Raw genomic sequence first — 15,245 nt, forward strand, 5'->3', positions numbered from 1 at the left:
AAGTCTAATATTACCGCTTTGAAAATAGGTCAACGACTCTAAGAACGATGACGTCATTAACGTGGAAAGTTAGTGAACATAATGGAAGTCACCTCTTACACGAAACTTATCTGTTGACTGAGGTTGCGTCAGTGGTGTCGTTGCACAATACATGTTTACAAAGAAAAAAGGCTCAAAAACTTATAACTAATTTATGGTCAGAAGTTAAAACCAAACTCATTGTAATCACGCGTTCAACGCATGACCAAGTTGTAATCTCAAACAAAGCGGCATCAAAAAAAATGATCTAATTCCCGGTTTAGGCCACGACCTAATCGAACAATTTAGCAGGAAAAACTTGTTGAGCCGGTAGCTGGTGAAGAAATGCTAGCCTTTATAGGTAGCGACATTACAGTTGTGTCATTAATCACGTCATTTAGGCCATAAAGCCATATGACTGAAATTCAAAAAATTCAAAATAAACATAACTACTTTTCGAACAACAAATTCCACCTAAACATAAAACAACCTATCTAGGGCACAGGTAATCAAGCTATATAAGTAACAGACTTGATTGACTAAATCGGTAAGCAAATTCAAGTTGCGTAACAATTCCATACGGTATCAACACGTTGGCAATCGCTGACTAGACAATCAATGTGTTTCAACTATTGCCGTGTTAGGGTCTAGGCTGTTGGTTATGGTTTAGTACTGCCTATGTTCTGAAGCGCCATGTGCTGTATTACTTTACTGGGTAATCGACAATAAACGGATTTATAAACAACTTTGGACTGGTTTAAAGCTTGGTGGATTGCGTAAAGGAGTTATTTAACTCCAACAGTATCCTTGAGATAGAGAAGGCAAGTTGCCTACGAGGCCGAGTTGCCATCGAGACTCAGTCAGCCCCGTTGGGTGCGATGCCCGATACGCACTCGTACCCCTTGGTCGCTCTAAATGAGGCGACACATTTGTATGTAATAACCATATTATTGTTAAGTGCATATGGGACCAGATTAGTTTCTGTCAGATTCAATAAATTCAGACGTACATCGGACAATATTTCTTCACTAAACATAATTACCTCCAGAGTTGAAGGACACGCATCCAGTTCAAACTGGAAAACAGGATTTTTCGCTGCAACTTTACAACTTCCAGGGAGAGAATCAAGACTTGTCATTGTACGATTCGAAATATACAAAATATCTTCTCCGCTTGCTTCCAATCTACTTAACCCATGAGAACTGACACTGGAACAAAAGTTGTTTAAATAACTGTAAGATTTGTGAAGTTGATGTTGTAAAATGTGTCGCTAATTTTTTGAACTATGAAAAATAATAGAAGCAAATAATAGACGTGTAATATTTCGTTTAGATTTATAATCAGTTAGAAAAGTTCGGATGACCGACATCTCAATGAGATTGTGATAACTGATTATAACTGGATTATTTTTTTAGATTAACTGAAGTTTTATCAAAATAGATTTCATTTAAGCAACAAAACTTATAACCAATACAAAGTTAAAAGTTCTAATTTAACAGATTGAGTGATGATGGAAGTTAACAAGTCTATAAATGTCTACAATATGAATAATATTTTTATATTTTATATCTTTTATTTGTATTGTTTTGGTTTAATTTGGAGAAATTCAAAGTAACAACTTCATGAAAAAAACTATTTATCCCTCAAGCAAATTGTAGAGATTTTAAATCTTACTTTAACTTGATAGAATTTGTGTTGCATTCCATTTCGTTATACATCTTGCAATCTGAATATAAAATAATATTCTAGTTTCACCTTTCCGGTTGTAAACTGCGCTGATTTTAGTGCAGAAACCTTATTTCGTCACAATAGATTCACTTTATTATATTCTCAGATATTCTTTCTGACTATTATGTTTACATTAATTACTTGAAGTTTTAAAATGAAAGCAGCTGACCGTCACACAGTTAGCAAACAAAATCTTGCAAACACAAGAAGTGCGTATTATCGGATGCAAGCTATTTAGTGGAAGTGCTTTTGGTGACACACAACTGTCCCCGTGAAAACTTATGTGGAATATATTTGGTTTCAATCTTTCATGAGTCAGACACATAATAACTATGTCGTCCACACACACTAAGCATTGTGCACAACACAGTGTCCGCATTTGTGAATTATGTAATCGGTTCATGCTTAAGTCACTTCCTATGTTCGGTTGCTCAACTTGATCAATCCACTTGATTACTTCTGCCTCACATTATTCTCGAACTTGGTTTAATACAAACCTGAGCTGATGTTGATTGAAGGATGAGGAGTGTCTGATCGATATACGAATTGAATATTAACTCTTCGGGCTTGAAGTTTTATTATTTGATCCCCGCCAATAATTACCCCAGGATGTGAAGGATCATCGGATAAAATCTATTCAACAGCAATGTACAGGAGATCAAATTAACCTACTTTAATTTTTAAAAAATCCGATCCTATAATGAGACAGCAATAAAAACTTTTAACTTACGTGCAGACCGACCCCATAGCCTCCAGTATTACCGAACCGAGAAGAAGCTGAAGCAGATATTGTGAAATTACATCTCACTGGGCTTGTCACAGTATAATTACAAGCTAGGCGTTGTAACAAGTTCCCATCGCTCGAAGTTGGAAGAACAAGAGTTGTTGGAAGATCGTCCACGTTCAACTCCGAATCACAAGATTGTTCGTTAACTAAAAAACATTTCGTATTTTACGTACTTGCATGAGTTTGTAGAAATAAAATTAAACTGAAAGTTGGCGGAATCAGAGCAAGTCCACTTTTTTCATTACGACTATAAGTTGACAATTTTTGTTATAATATCACTGCACAGCATCGTATAAACTTCAATCAATTGTATACCGCGGCAATTCCTGTTGGGAATCACTCTAAAAAATATAGTATTTGACTTAATTTATGTTTCATTAAACGTTTTTATTGTTTCAGTGTTTGACCGAATCTTTATTATTCGACGGAAAAAAACTAATGCTGGCAAATAAGTTGGTGACGTATTGGAAACTGAATCAAACACTTGTTGCCACCTTAGTTAAAAATGTATTCACAAATACGAAAGTATGCTTAAATCTGATCGTGGTGCTTTGGATATCCTGGGTTCGAATCCCGGTGTAGTAAAAATATACATGTTTGTGATATGAACTGCATTATAGGGTGGTGGTCACCTGCACATATGTGAAACTAGTCTGACACATTGCAAGCTGACGCATAAGTGTAGCTTTATCCACTATACGTTTAAACGGGAGAGTTATTACAGCTCAGCAAAAATGCCTGGAATGCTGAAGGTCAAGAGTTTTCGATTTAACCAAATATTTATACATTTTAAGTTTCAATCGAACATTCTTCTAAGCGATCTTTTATCACAAGCTTTGGAATTATTTTCACATCAAACTTTACATCAAACTTTATACGAACTTTATTTTTCACAAAAAAAATACAAAATGTTTAAATCTCGAAGGGTCAATTGTTCAAAGTTTTTTTAGAAACCAAAGTGATTCACAAAACGATTATTTCCATCAGGAAAAAGTACAAATTTATTCTTGTGTTTTTTTACACTTTTCATTATTTCCAAAATAAAAAGGTTCAGCGTGACCGGTTTACGTTGTTTAATATTCGTCGACAAAACCGATGTTAAACATTTGATAATTAATGGATGCATTAACTTTTAACAAATAAAAAAATATACAACAGAAATAAATGGTAGGGGCACCGATAAAACCTTAAAGGTTAACAAGTCAGGCGCCCGTGTAAAGGTGATTTCCTCACAGAGAATCACAGTCTGTCGTAGGATCGTAGTCAGTCGCAGGTGATGGGTTGCGGTAGATTGCATGTAACGATAGGCGGCCACCCGGCCGTGCTGGCAAAGCAAAACCCATCCTATCGTGGTGGTGCAAACCGGAGATTATGATATTCAAATATATTTCCTGCTTGTTTCTTACATTGTTTGGTTTTACGTTTCTTACCTTTTATGAATGCAAATTGGGGATAGGAAGAAGAAATGCCTCGCAACGTGGGACAACTGAAATACATGGAACCGGTATCTGATTTCACAATTCCTGTTGTGCTTCCATCACCAGTAAACGTTCCTAACAAGGCACCGTTTGTGTTGCTTCCTTCGTAAACCTACATTAAAATTATAACATAATATAATACATAATAAATTAGCAAAAAAATGGGGATTTCCCTGTACCAGTATTATATCTCTCTGACAAAAATGTCATTTTGTATCTCAATGCATTACACGCGTGGTTTGGTTTACGTTCGTTTTGTTGACTATCAAACGATTGGCTCGTCTTGAAGTAGTTGTTTTGGAATAGTTTTTCAGATTACCTCATTAGTTGGAGGTTGACATGTTGTTAACAAATATTAATTAAAAGTGAATTTACAATAAAGAATTATTTAAGTTTTTTTCGAAAGTATGTGACGTAAGTTTTTCCGCATGAATGAGTTGGTTCCATGGTTGGCTTTCAGGTCGTTTTGACATCAATGTAAGAAAATATTAAAACCACGGATTCCTGAATAAATCTTTCAGAAAATTGAAAACAGGCACAAATGTTAATGTGGAATATTCGATCCGCAAAAATAACAAAAGTGTTTCTCGTCACGCTGACTATTTTTATATCTTTCAGTAGCGAACAGGAATATTTATCAACTTAATGTGATAAGTTTGGTTCACGTAAGCACAAGATCTCCCACAACTTAAAGTTAAGGTTGGTTTAGTAGAACTACAGAGCGAGCATTTTTACCGAACAAATGTTGTTGCCGAGTGTGCTGTAGTACAAATGTATTGCAGCAATTCCCCCATTATTTCCAGTGGATAAAATTCTTCCATAACTTGAACAAGATTGTGAGATGCTGAAAACAGTTCTGTGTCCACTATACGCTGATGGTCGGCAAGTGGACGAACCTCCACCTACACAAGTACGACGTGTAATATATTCGTGAATAACATATAACGATTTTAACATAATGTCTTTATATAAATACCTGCAGCAACTTGCAGGAACAAACATGAGAAGAAAATAATTTCCATTTCAAATGAAGGGAGAATCTTAAAAATCAACTTGTTGCAATAAATTCTACACATGAAGTTACAAAGAATGGAAACCGATTGTAAAACATCGTAACAATCAACTAGCAATTAATGCCACTAGGTGCGCCACTCCCACGCTTTCGTTGCTATGACAACGATATAAACAATCATGTGAAAATATGGATTCAATGATAAAGCATGACCTTTTTTGAGAAGAAACGTTTGATTAACCGTTCCATCGAACTACATGCGTACAAACATGTTTTGAAACAGCTACAAAACTTACTCTTGTGACTAATATCAACACCACATTATTTTTATCACATTCTTCTGCTCACGTCTTTGTTTTGTATTCGACCAAACAATTGTGAACTTGCATTATCTCTATTATATTCCTGAGACTCCAAAAGGAGTCCACCGATCACCGCGACCTGCACAGGCTGATTCCTGCAGTCATTTATTTTCCCTGGCTTGCATTATCTTTATTGTAAGGTAACCTGTTGTTCTTTAGACGTACACGCTTTGTGTTGTCGAGGATACGTACTTACTTCACAGAGAAACGTTAAATGTGGCGAAACTGAGGACAAGGATTACAATGTGAGCTACCAATGTTAATCGACAATTTCTTGTAATGCGACCCAAGTAATTTGCATCCAAGTTAGTTAGATCTCGTATTATTTCTTAACACTTTTCTTTACCTGTCCCTCGACACCTTCCTGTCCCAGGCAACTGAATGCGGACAAACAGCTGCAAGACTCCCAGCTTTATAGAAAAACTGCATTACCACTAAACACGCAGCAGGTAACTTCCCAACCACATGAGGTGCAGTTGTTGCTACTTTTAGCAATCGCGACACGCACCGCCTAACACTAATCTTGTACCAGGTACTGCATGACATCATGAATATGTGAATAAACATGAGGTGATTTCAACGCGCATCCATGCACAGAATATTTAATGTTTCACACTTTCTATGATATGAGCAGACATCGCAACAGAGGTGATGCGCAATAGTTTTACTTGCAAGAGAAATTTTATTCTAAATCGTCGCTTGCGGCACAACTAACAAAAGTAATAGAAACAGGTAAATATTTTAATGAGAGAACAACTCCACATTCAGGTCAATACCTTATATGACGACTTGACAGATGATAATATTTTATAGTAAATGTCAAGTCTTTGAGGCAGGAACGATTCTCTGGCTTTAATATTTTTCAACGTCACCAACGATTTACATTGGAATTTACGTTTCAAAGTTGCCCGAATGCAGAAAGACCAAAATTGCCGTCGTGTGTCAGAAAAATGACGTAACAATATGTGCACGGAAGCCTGGGGGCAGAAAGTTTCACATTTCGGTTCTGATTTTATTTTATTTACAATATTTTGCTCCGATCGAATGTTTCAGGCGACTTCATTAAAACAAAATTCTCGACCTCTCACAGATTTAACTCAATGTTATTTAACCCCTGGGTGCGGTCAGGTTTCGATCAGTTAAGAATTTAATACCAGGAGGGTAAGATTAAACATAACTCTTTATATCAAGGTTATTTTTACAATCAATTTGTCATTAATAAAGGTACACATTTTTTACAGACAGGTGGTTGAAAAGTGTTCGCAAAACGACATTCGTTTGCATTGTTTCCTGTTCTTCGTTTGCATTCAGAATATCAGACACATTCAACTATTATTCTGGGTTCAACTATCCCGAATTTTATAAATAGGTGTTTTCAAAGAAGCGTTGGCAAATTGTCAATTTCAAGTTTTTGTGGCAAACGCTACTTTTAGCAATCGCGACACGCAGCACCAAGCGCTTACTTCATCTTCTAATCTCGTCTCCCATCAAACAACCTCAGATTAATCTTGTACCAGGTACTGCATGACATCATAACACTGCAATCACAGACACGCAGTAAACACGGTAAGGTGATTGAACGTGCGTGCAAAGCCCAGCAATGTTTATTGCTACCGGGTTTCAGGACGCTATATATAGATAATTACAACGTTGATCACAAACAAAGGAGAGTTTGTTCATCGTATGCATGTTCTCATTTTTATTTCGGGATCAAACATCACAGAGTTGTAATTCATGTATTAAATTTTCTATGATATCTGCATTCACCACAGTGGAGAAGATGACGCGCAACGTTTTGCTTGTGGCTCACATCCACTTAGATCAGAGACGCACAACCTTTTTGTTAATGCCGGCCGCATTGCGCAAACTTTATTTCACCAACGGCCACCAGTGAGTCCATACTGATAATTTCGCATTATTCTATGCCTAAAATTGTTATGAAGTTAACAATTTTTCTTATTCTGAGTATACTCAGAATTATGAGAAAACCCGTGAGTTTTGTTTTCTTATTCTGTTTTAAAACAAAGACTGGCCAATTTCATAAGCCAGAAAATTTTTTAACAATGTATGGCGTCAATACAAAAGTACTTTCACGCATGTGTACGGCTGCATGAATTAGCATCCACGGCCACATGAGGCCGTGCCGCGGCAAGTTGTGCACCCTAGACTTAAATAGATTGTACCACAAATAATACAAAATCCAGACGGAAGCGTGAATTGTGGCTGAAGAACCAAAGGTATTAACCAAAGCATGGACAATTATAAGGCATTAATTTTAACCAAAGACAAAAAGCATGATAATTACAAGGCCACAAACGTTTCGCATTGGAATTTACGTTTCAAAGTTGCCCGAATGCAGCAAACAAATTTCAAGGCGCGAGTCAGACAAAATGACGTAAGAATCTGCATTGAAGCCTGAGGCAGAATGTTGAAATTTGAAGTTTTTTAACACAAACCTTGTGACTTCTCACACGCTTAAATCAATAATCCACAACCCCAGGGTGCCCCCGGTTCCGATCAGTTAAGCATTTATTACTGGGATGTAAATATTAAACATGAATTTTTGATCCTTTGATATTAGTTTTATGGACACTTGATAATATTGAATTTTCCCAATTATTTAATTACGTTATGATGAATTGCACTCTTCAATCGCTGCATTTTTTATTTCTAATTTGTTCTCCAATTTTGCGATACATAAATCTAATATAACTTGAGTAGAATTTGATTGGGAAATCATAATTGTTCAGTACATTTGACATAAAGTCGCACATGGGTGCTTATGTTGTTCCTTTACCTGAGTTTAATTGAAAACCTGATGCAGAGAATTATACTAAATACGTTTTTATTACTTCATTAAAACTACTTTGATATCAAGTTAGTCAAATAATTAGACACACGCATTAACTACTACACTTTCGGTATACAAGTACAGAGTTAACACACAAAGCAAAGAGTATTATGTCAGGTAGTAGAGGCTGAGCCTGATATAAAAGCACACTTTATATACTAGTGAGAGGGGTGACGATTTAGAGGTTCTGAAAAAAAAGATTGTTCACAGCAAGCATTTAACAGAAGACAATCAGTTACTGGAAAACCGGGTTAAACTTTACACAGGAAAACTGGCGCCATGGAGACGACCAACAAACAATCACCAGCAAATTAAAAGGCAACGTTATCCTGGTTGCTACGTAGTTACGTCACGGGCTTTTCAAGTGTGGTCGGACTGATCGAAAACTATTTTACTATTTTAGTCAAAATATGCGAGTCCTTGTTACGTTTTTATTCTTCTTGGCACGTTGACATTTATTAACTGTGGTCTAACTTTCCTCTGGTGAGTAGCAACCCACGCCAACAGGATAAATTGCTTGTCCAGAAACAAAACAATTGTTGTCACGATCTTTGGCAATTTTCTTGAAACCCGAATCATTTTCACCAACTCCCCAACTGAGCAAATATTGTCAATTTGAGAAATTTGAAATTATTTTTAAGAAGTTTAAAGACTTTACCAACAAGGATATATCTTATTTAAGGTATAATTGTACACGATAAAAACGATAAACACTTTGCTGATTTGTTGTAGTTTAGTTTTGTTCCACATTGGTAACTAATGGTTTATAACATGTTGTCTTATGGCGTTTACACAAAAATATGATGGTATACCTGTTCTTGATAATCCAATACTTGTCTTCGCCACGTGGTTTGCTCTGATCTTTTCCATAACCAACAACCAACACTGTGTGACGTAACGCGTTTTCGTTCGTTGGATTTAAACCTTTTTCCCAATCAGGATCATAAAATATATCTGAAAGTTCATTACACTGATATGATATTTAATATTTGCTCGCAAAATGGCAAATTTATTTACAGTTAAGTTATAAGAAGTTGTTTTCAAAAAGTTACCTTCATAGTTTGTGTGAGCATGGAATTTGAATTTATTTGAAGCAACCAAACTGACAGCAACCGGCCCAACTTTCGCCACCACATTTTCAAGTTCTTTTTCACATCCTTTGATTTTCTTAAATCCTAGTAACAAATATTAACCCTTACAAACCTTCAGTGAATCAGCAAACTACTACACACTTAAACAACTGAATGCTGGTTGCGAGGAGACTGGGTGTGTTTAGTTTCATTGGATTGTAACGGTTACATTTTGCATAGTAGTTGAGGCGTAACTTGAAACGTACAGTCTATGTTTCGCGTTAAGGGAAGGTTCCGCTTAGGACACAAAATTCTTTTTTATTTCTGTATTGAAAATGTATTGATATTGAAAAAAAAAAACAGATGAAATTATGGCCTTACAAAAATCCCAAAATTTTTATGGCGTCAGAAAACGGCCCCTGAAGCACAACCTTTTCTGATCATCAAAAAAACACTGACGTCATTATTTTGACAAATTGGGAAATCCCCTATCTGTCCAGTGCCAAGTGACGTTTTTAGGAAAAAATGGAAACTCAGAAAAACAAATGAATGATGACTTTTCAGCTAAGCGTCGCAGAGAGTTCACCAGCGGAGTTTAATTCCAATGCTGTGAAAGCTTTTGTGTATTACCTGACCTGCGAAAGTTTGTTTTCACGTTAATTTTAAATTTATATCAAGATTTATCATCATGTTTTTGTGTGGTCTGTTTAAGAATTAGTTGTTAGATAGGTAAGCCCCCAGATTGGTTGTTTCTGACAAATTCTTGCAGGCAGTTTTTGCATTTGGCAGTATTTCATATTTGACCACTTTTTCGATCACTTTACTTATATTTTTATTTGACACTGTAATTTTTACGAACAAATCTGTAACTTCTGCTTGTTTTCCATAGTTGTCTGTAATGCACTAACATATGAAAAAACGTTGCGATCGTCCGCACAATTAACGATCGCCAAAAACAAAATCCGCGCAAAAAAACAAACTTTCCAATCCGGGATCCATTCATGAATTAATTGCTGTGGTTTGTCTTTTTTATATTTTTTCTCTCAACCCCGTTGTAAAAGGTTATAAATTTTAATACAAAACCGATGGAGCATTTTTTGTCAACAAGATTTTGTAGGAATTTCTTAAATACGTGGGACAAAACTTTCTATGCATCCACGTCAGGTGGTTATACTTGGTACAGTGACAAGCACCTCAATATCATTCCATGTAAATAGACAACTGTATACAGGTTTGTTGAAGCTTATATGCAAAAATCTTCTGCATTTCTTTTTTTAGCTTTTTAATGCATTTTAATTTAGTTAATTTTAGTTGTTGGCAACAGATAACACAAAAAATGCGGACATGTTTGTTAAAGATTGAAGTATAAATTATTAGTTGTTGTAAACCTGTTTGCTTTGTTCAGTTGATGATGTGGATCCGATGATGAGCCTGAACTCATGGCTCCGATCACAACCAGGACTCACTGGAACAAAAGTGATGTGTTATGAGGGAGTGGATGTGGATGTTGCGTGGTTGCCATGGAGAAAACTCCTGGAAAGATAGAAGCTGTAAACTCGGTGAATGTTGAAAGTTAAACTCTATGTCTTGGTTTGTTGTTTAATCATAACTGATATGCAGATGCTTCCTATTCATTAACTAATTTTACTGTGTTTGACATAAAAATGCACATTAAAAAAAATTTATGTATTGACAAACGTATTTAGTGCCTCAGCCTGCTTGCTTCAGTGGACGGGTGCAGAGTAACAACTGTGGAAGGACTTGGGTCACGAAGAGATGGCTACAATGCAATACAAACTCGTGTAGCTGAGTTCGATGGTTCACAGTGTGGTTATTGCACTCCTGGCTTCGTCATGAATATGTACAGGTTCGCTTATCAATTAGAATACACAGAAAATTTGTGGTGGGTTATTCAGAGTATGTTTATTTGGCCTTTCAAACACAACTGTGCTTATTATATTAAATCATTGCAGTATATGCTTGGTTATTTGTAGTTGCCAATAAAACCACAAAGTAACCCTCTCGTCTTTTTAGCCTTTTATCAGAAGATCCAACTCCAACCGAGCAAAGATAGTTTTGATGGAGACATTTGTCGTTGTACAGGATATCGTCCCATACTTGATGCAATGAAATCTTCTGCAACAGATGCTGACCCAAAACTGCTGGAAAAATGTTCAGACATTGAGGTACAACATGCAATAAAATGTACAAACTTCCTGATTCCTTTTCTGTTACCAACAAATACTTTAATTAAACAACATTGTATCTCAAGAAATATTTAACAGTTTTTGTTTCTTAGGACCTTAAAAGGTCAGGTTAGTGCAACTAAAAGCAACCAGGCTTGAATTATTTAATGGTGGAACTTCATGGATCCGACCAACTTCGTTTAATGATTTATTTGCAGTTCTTAAATCCCAACCGACTGCTCAAATAGTTTGTGGAAACACTGCTTCTGGTAAGTCTGATAAGACAAATTTATGTTATTTTGTTTGTGATCTCATGATGATCCATGGGAAAATACTTGAACCTGCGGTATGTGTTAAAATGAAGGCAAAAATGAGGTACAATAAGTTTGGGGTCAAAACAAAGCTGTGATAATGATTAAAGTAATTGTGGTTATAATTCAACTTGCATTTACAATGTCAGAAGTTGACCCAAACTTTGATTTGTTTGTGGTAAGAATTTCTCACCCTATAACTCTGAGTATTCAGGTAATTGTTTGTTTGAACAACAAACATCAACAAGTTTGTGTTGTAACATGTTGCTAGTCATCACCCAATAAAATCATACAGTTGACATAATTCACTAAACCTAACATTTGACATGATCACAGTACCTGGTCATCAACATGTTTGTCCTAACACATAATTAGCATTTTTTTTAATTTCAGGGCTTAAACATGAGTTGACATGGGTTGGAGTCCTGTGGATGTAAACTTGACCGCAACTGCTGCTACTAATGAAGCGGTTGTAGCTTGGGATTTAAACACTTCTGGCTTGCTATATTGTCTGAATGTTGGTCACATGGTCACGAAAGTGTCACAACTCTCATGGAAATCTTTCGCTGAGTGGATCACAGGTTGGTGGATTTTAGATGATCGTGTGATAACGAGTTTCCATACTGGGATCTGTCGCGGGCATAAGACGTGCATATAAGATATATATGTTTGGGCAAAATAATGGCAAAACGGGGGTTGGGTTATCAAAATAAGGTTTCAAAAATGCACTAAACCTGCTTAAATTTCAAATCTATAATGAAGTGCAGTGTTCTGACTTCAAACAGAATCGGTCCAAATACAAAACAAGCACAATGTGTGTTTCTTCCTTACAAGCAGTAAAGAGCCATAATAATCCATGAGAACTGCAGACACTTGCACACAATATTTCATCCTATAAGGTCTCATAAGTGCAGTTTGGTGTGACTGTGGCACTGGGCTACCTTGTAGACTACCATGCACACTTACACCACAGACACCACGAAGTTAAAATCACCACGAAGTTAAAATCTAAAATCCCTGACAGTATCCAAGCTGCCCCAGTGCCACAGTCACCAGCTGCACTGATAAGACTTTATAAATTGAAACAGTGCGTACATGTGTCCGCAGATCTAACACACATCCATAATTACTGTACTAACCAGTATATATCAACCTAGTTTATTTTTACATTCAACTTGCCGCACATTTATCATATATTGCTAGAGTTGCGTCATCAATTCTAATTGGTCTCAGAAGAAACAGCGACATTATTATATAAACAGGTGTGTGATTCCTAGCGACGTTGTTACAATCTGAGTGGAGCGCATTCCACGTACGATATTCGGGTTAGGTCTGACTCATCCCTGTGTATATGCACTTATTTAAACTAACCCGGTATCCAACCACTGCTAATTTCGTCATCAATGAAACAAATACGTCACGAAAATGGGAATTTAATGAAAAACAGCTGCTGAATTTTTGCCACACCGGGGTTCGAACCCTGACTCTCCTTGCCATGAATCCCGATCAGGCTTTTTGTGCTTAATATAACGTCGAGCGCCTTCACCAATGTTGTTGAAACAGGGACAACGCTACACCACTGCTCGTTGCTGCCTCAAGTGGAGCGCTCGATTGCCTCAAATTTCTCATCAAGTCTGGCGCCATCGTGCGATCGCGTGACGTCAACAATGACGGTCCCGTGCAAAGAGCAGCCCTCAGTTACCACACTGACGTCATCAAATATTTGATTAGTTTGAAGGGGAGGAAGGATGGTGATGACGAGGAAAGTTTAAACGTGTGGCCATCTTTGGTTGGTGAGTGACGTCATTGTTGCGTAATAGCACCAGGATTACGTACTGAAATTACGCTGAAGATGCTTTTTGCGTATATGCGTGTGTATTTGTGAATTTATTAGCAGGCCGGATGACTCTTTAAGGAACTTTGGTTCCATCGGTTGATGTTGTAATTTTGAGAAAATTTTGTTTATTTTCGAAATAAGTCGGAAACTCTGTGTGTGGAAAATGTGACAATTTATTTATTTATTATTCCCTAACATTATTGTAACCTCACAAAAAACAAATTCTCTATTTAAGAAATGCTGGAATGCCGATTCGTTTCCCGCCAAGACGCTTCGCTTCGTTGCCTCGAGGTTCTGCTTCATCGCACACCGACTTACTGGCGCCCTCTGTTGGCGGCTGATGCAGTTCCTCCTCTTGTTAATTTGCTCCGGAGCGCAAGAAGAAGACCCACGTCAGGAACCATGTCCCTTGATTCTGGTTCGTTTTTAACTGTGGTCAATGTGGGCACATGTTTTTCGTCGGATAAATTAAATTTAAAGCTATCCCGGCGACTGTGCGTGGTGTTCGCCCGGATGTTTCGTCACTGGCCCCAAAAGCTGCACGGATGAGACCTAATGGTCGAAACACCCACTAAACCTGACTGGCACTCACTAAAAGACGTGTGTTGTTTGCCGCTAAATGTCGCTGCAACGTTTTTATTCCCGCAATAAGCTTCGTTAAATCTTTACGCGGATGCACTGAGTGTGTGTTTGTGGTTGGCGTCCAAGTTGTAACTCCAGAAATCCCAAACCATCGAACTTTGTGGTCGAGGACTCAGTGAACATTTGTGTTGAAGGTTTAGGGAAGGATTTGGAAGACGAGACGACTTCTCCCTTAAGATCACTCGCTTGTTCTGTTATTTGCCTCATGTCGGAACAGGATGACGTCAGAGTTGAGATTGCGAACGCTGGCGCGATTCCAAGTAGGTGTTAAGTCACGTGGTTAACATTTCACTTTTGTCAGGATAGAAATCGTAGTTGAATACCTGTTCAGTATTTTTTTGAAAATCACGTAAAAAAAAAAAAAGAAGAGAAATTGTGTGTCTGACTCGGAAACCCTCATGATTTTATCGGTGCTATTTTATGTATCACGTTTTCTGTTCATGTCTGCAGTAACTTTGCGTAAAAATTATGTAATTTGTGCAATGTCTGCTTATCGTACAGCATTTGATTAAGTTAAGTGTAAAATATATTGAATATGCCGTCGATTGGTCAGACTTGTTTCTTTTCAATCGGGGACTATTTTTCGCAGCTCTTATTTCTCTGTTAAAACCCATGGCCTCCCACGATCTTGATCCGGAGAACCAGGATCTGGAATCTACGGATGAGAGATGCGAGATTTAATCGCGTTCCTCCGTCGTTCTCTCGGATCTCGCTCACGTGGATGACAACGCGTCACCCATCGCCGCACATGGTGGTATCCGACCGTTAGTTGAACTCCTCCAAGTTGACGTGAGTCAGAAATAACAGGAGGGGAATTCTGGATTAAATTTATTGCAGTTGGTTTAAAACCGATGCCTCACGTCCGTCGTATACTTCCCATGGGATTTGAGGTAATTGTAACTTTCCAGCTTGTATTGTTCCAGGTTGTGGATGTGCTTGTCAACGTCATCAACACCCTGGCTT

At 37.3% G+C, this 15,245-nt stretch overlaps 2 protein-coding genes across 3 annotated transcripts in view; one reads left to right on the plus strand and one right to left on the minus strand.

The window, feature by feature from the left end:
* The window catches only part of LOC145904023 (NLR family CARD domain-containing protein 3-like), a 60,998-nt gene that overhangs the window by 21,168 nt on the left and 24,585 nt on the right, over positions 1-15,245 (minus strand). The gene's annotated exons all lie outside the window — the stretch shown is intronic.
* Positions 11,750-15,056, plus strand: LOC145903630 (uncharacterized). The gene is made up of 6 exons (XM_082991735.1): positions 11,750-11,761; positions 12,197-12,384; positions 13,367-13,596; positions 13,876-14,058; positions 14,417-14,542; positions 14,872-15,056. Exons 4-6 carry the CDS (start codon positions 13,878-13,880, stop codon positions 14,961-14,963), a joined length of 399 nt encoding a protein of 132 aa, XP_082847861.1. The 5' UTR covers positions 11,750-11,761; positions 12,197-12,384; positions 13,367-13,596; positions 13,876-13,877; the 3' UTR covers positions 14,964-15,056.

The sequence above is a fragment of the Ascidia mentula genome, chromosome 5 (assembly GCF_947561715.1).
Source record: "Ascidia mentula chromosome 5, kaAscMent1.1, whole genome shotgun sequence".
Taxonomy (NCBI): Eukaryota; Metazoa; Chordata; class Ascidiacea; order Phlebobranchia; family Ascidiidae; genus Ascidia; species Ascidia mentula.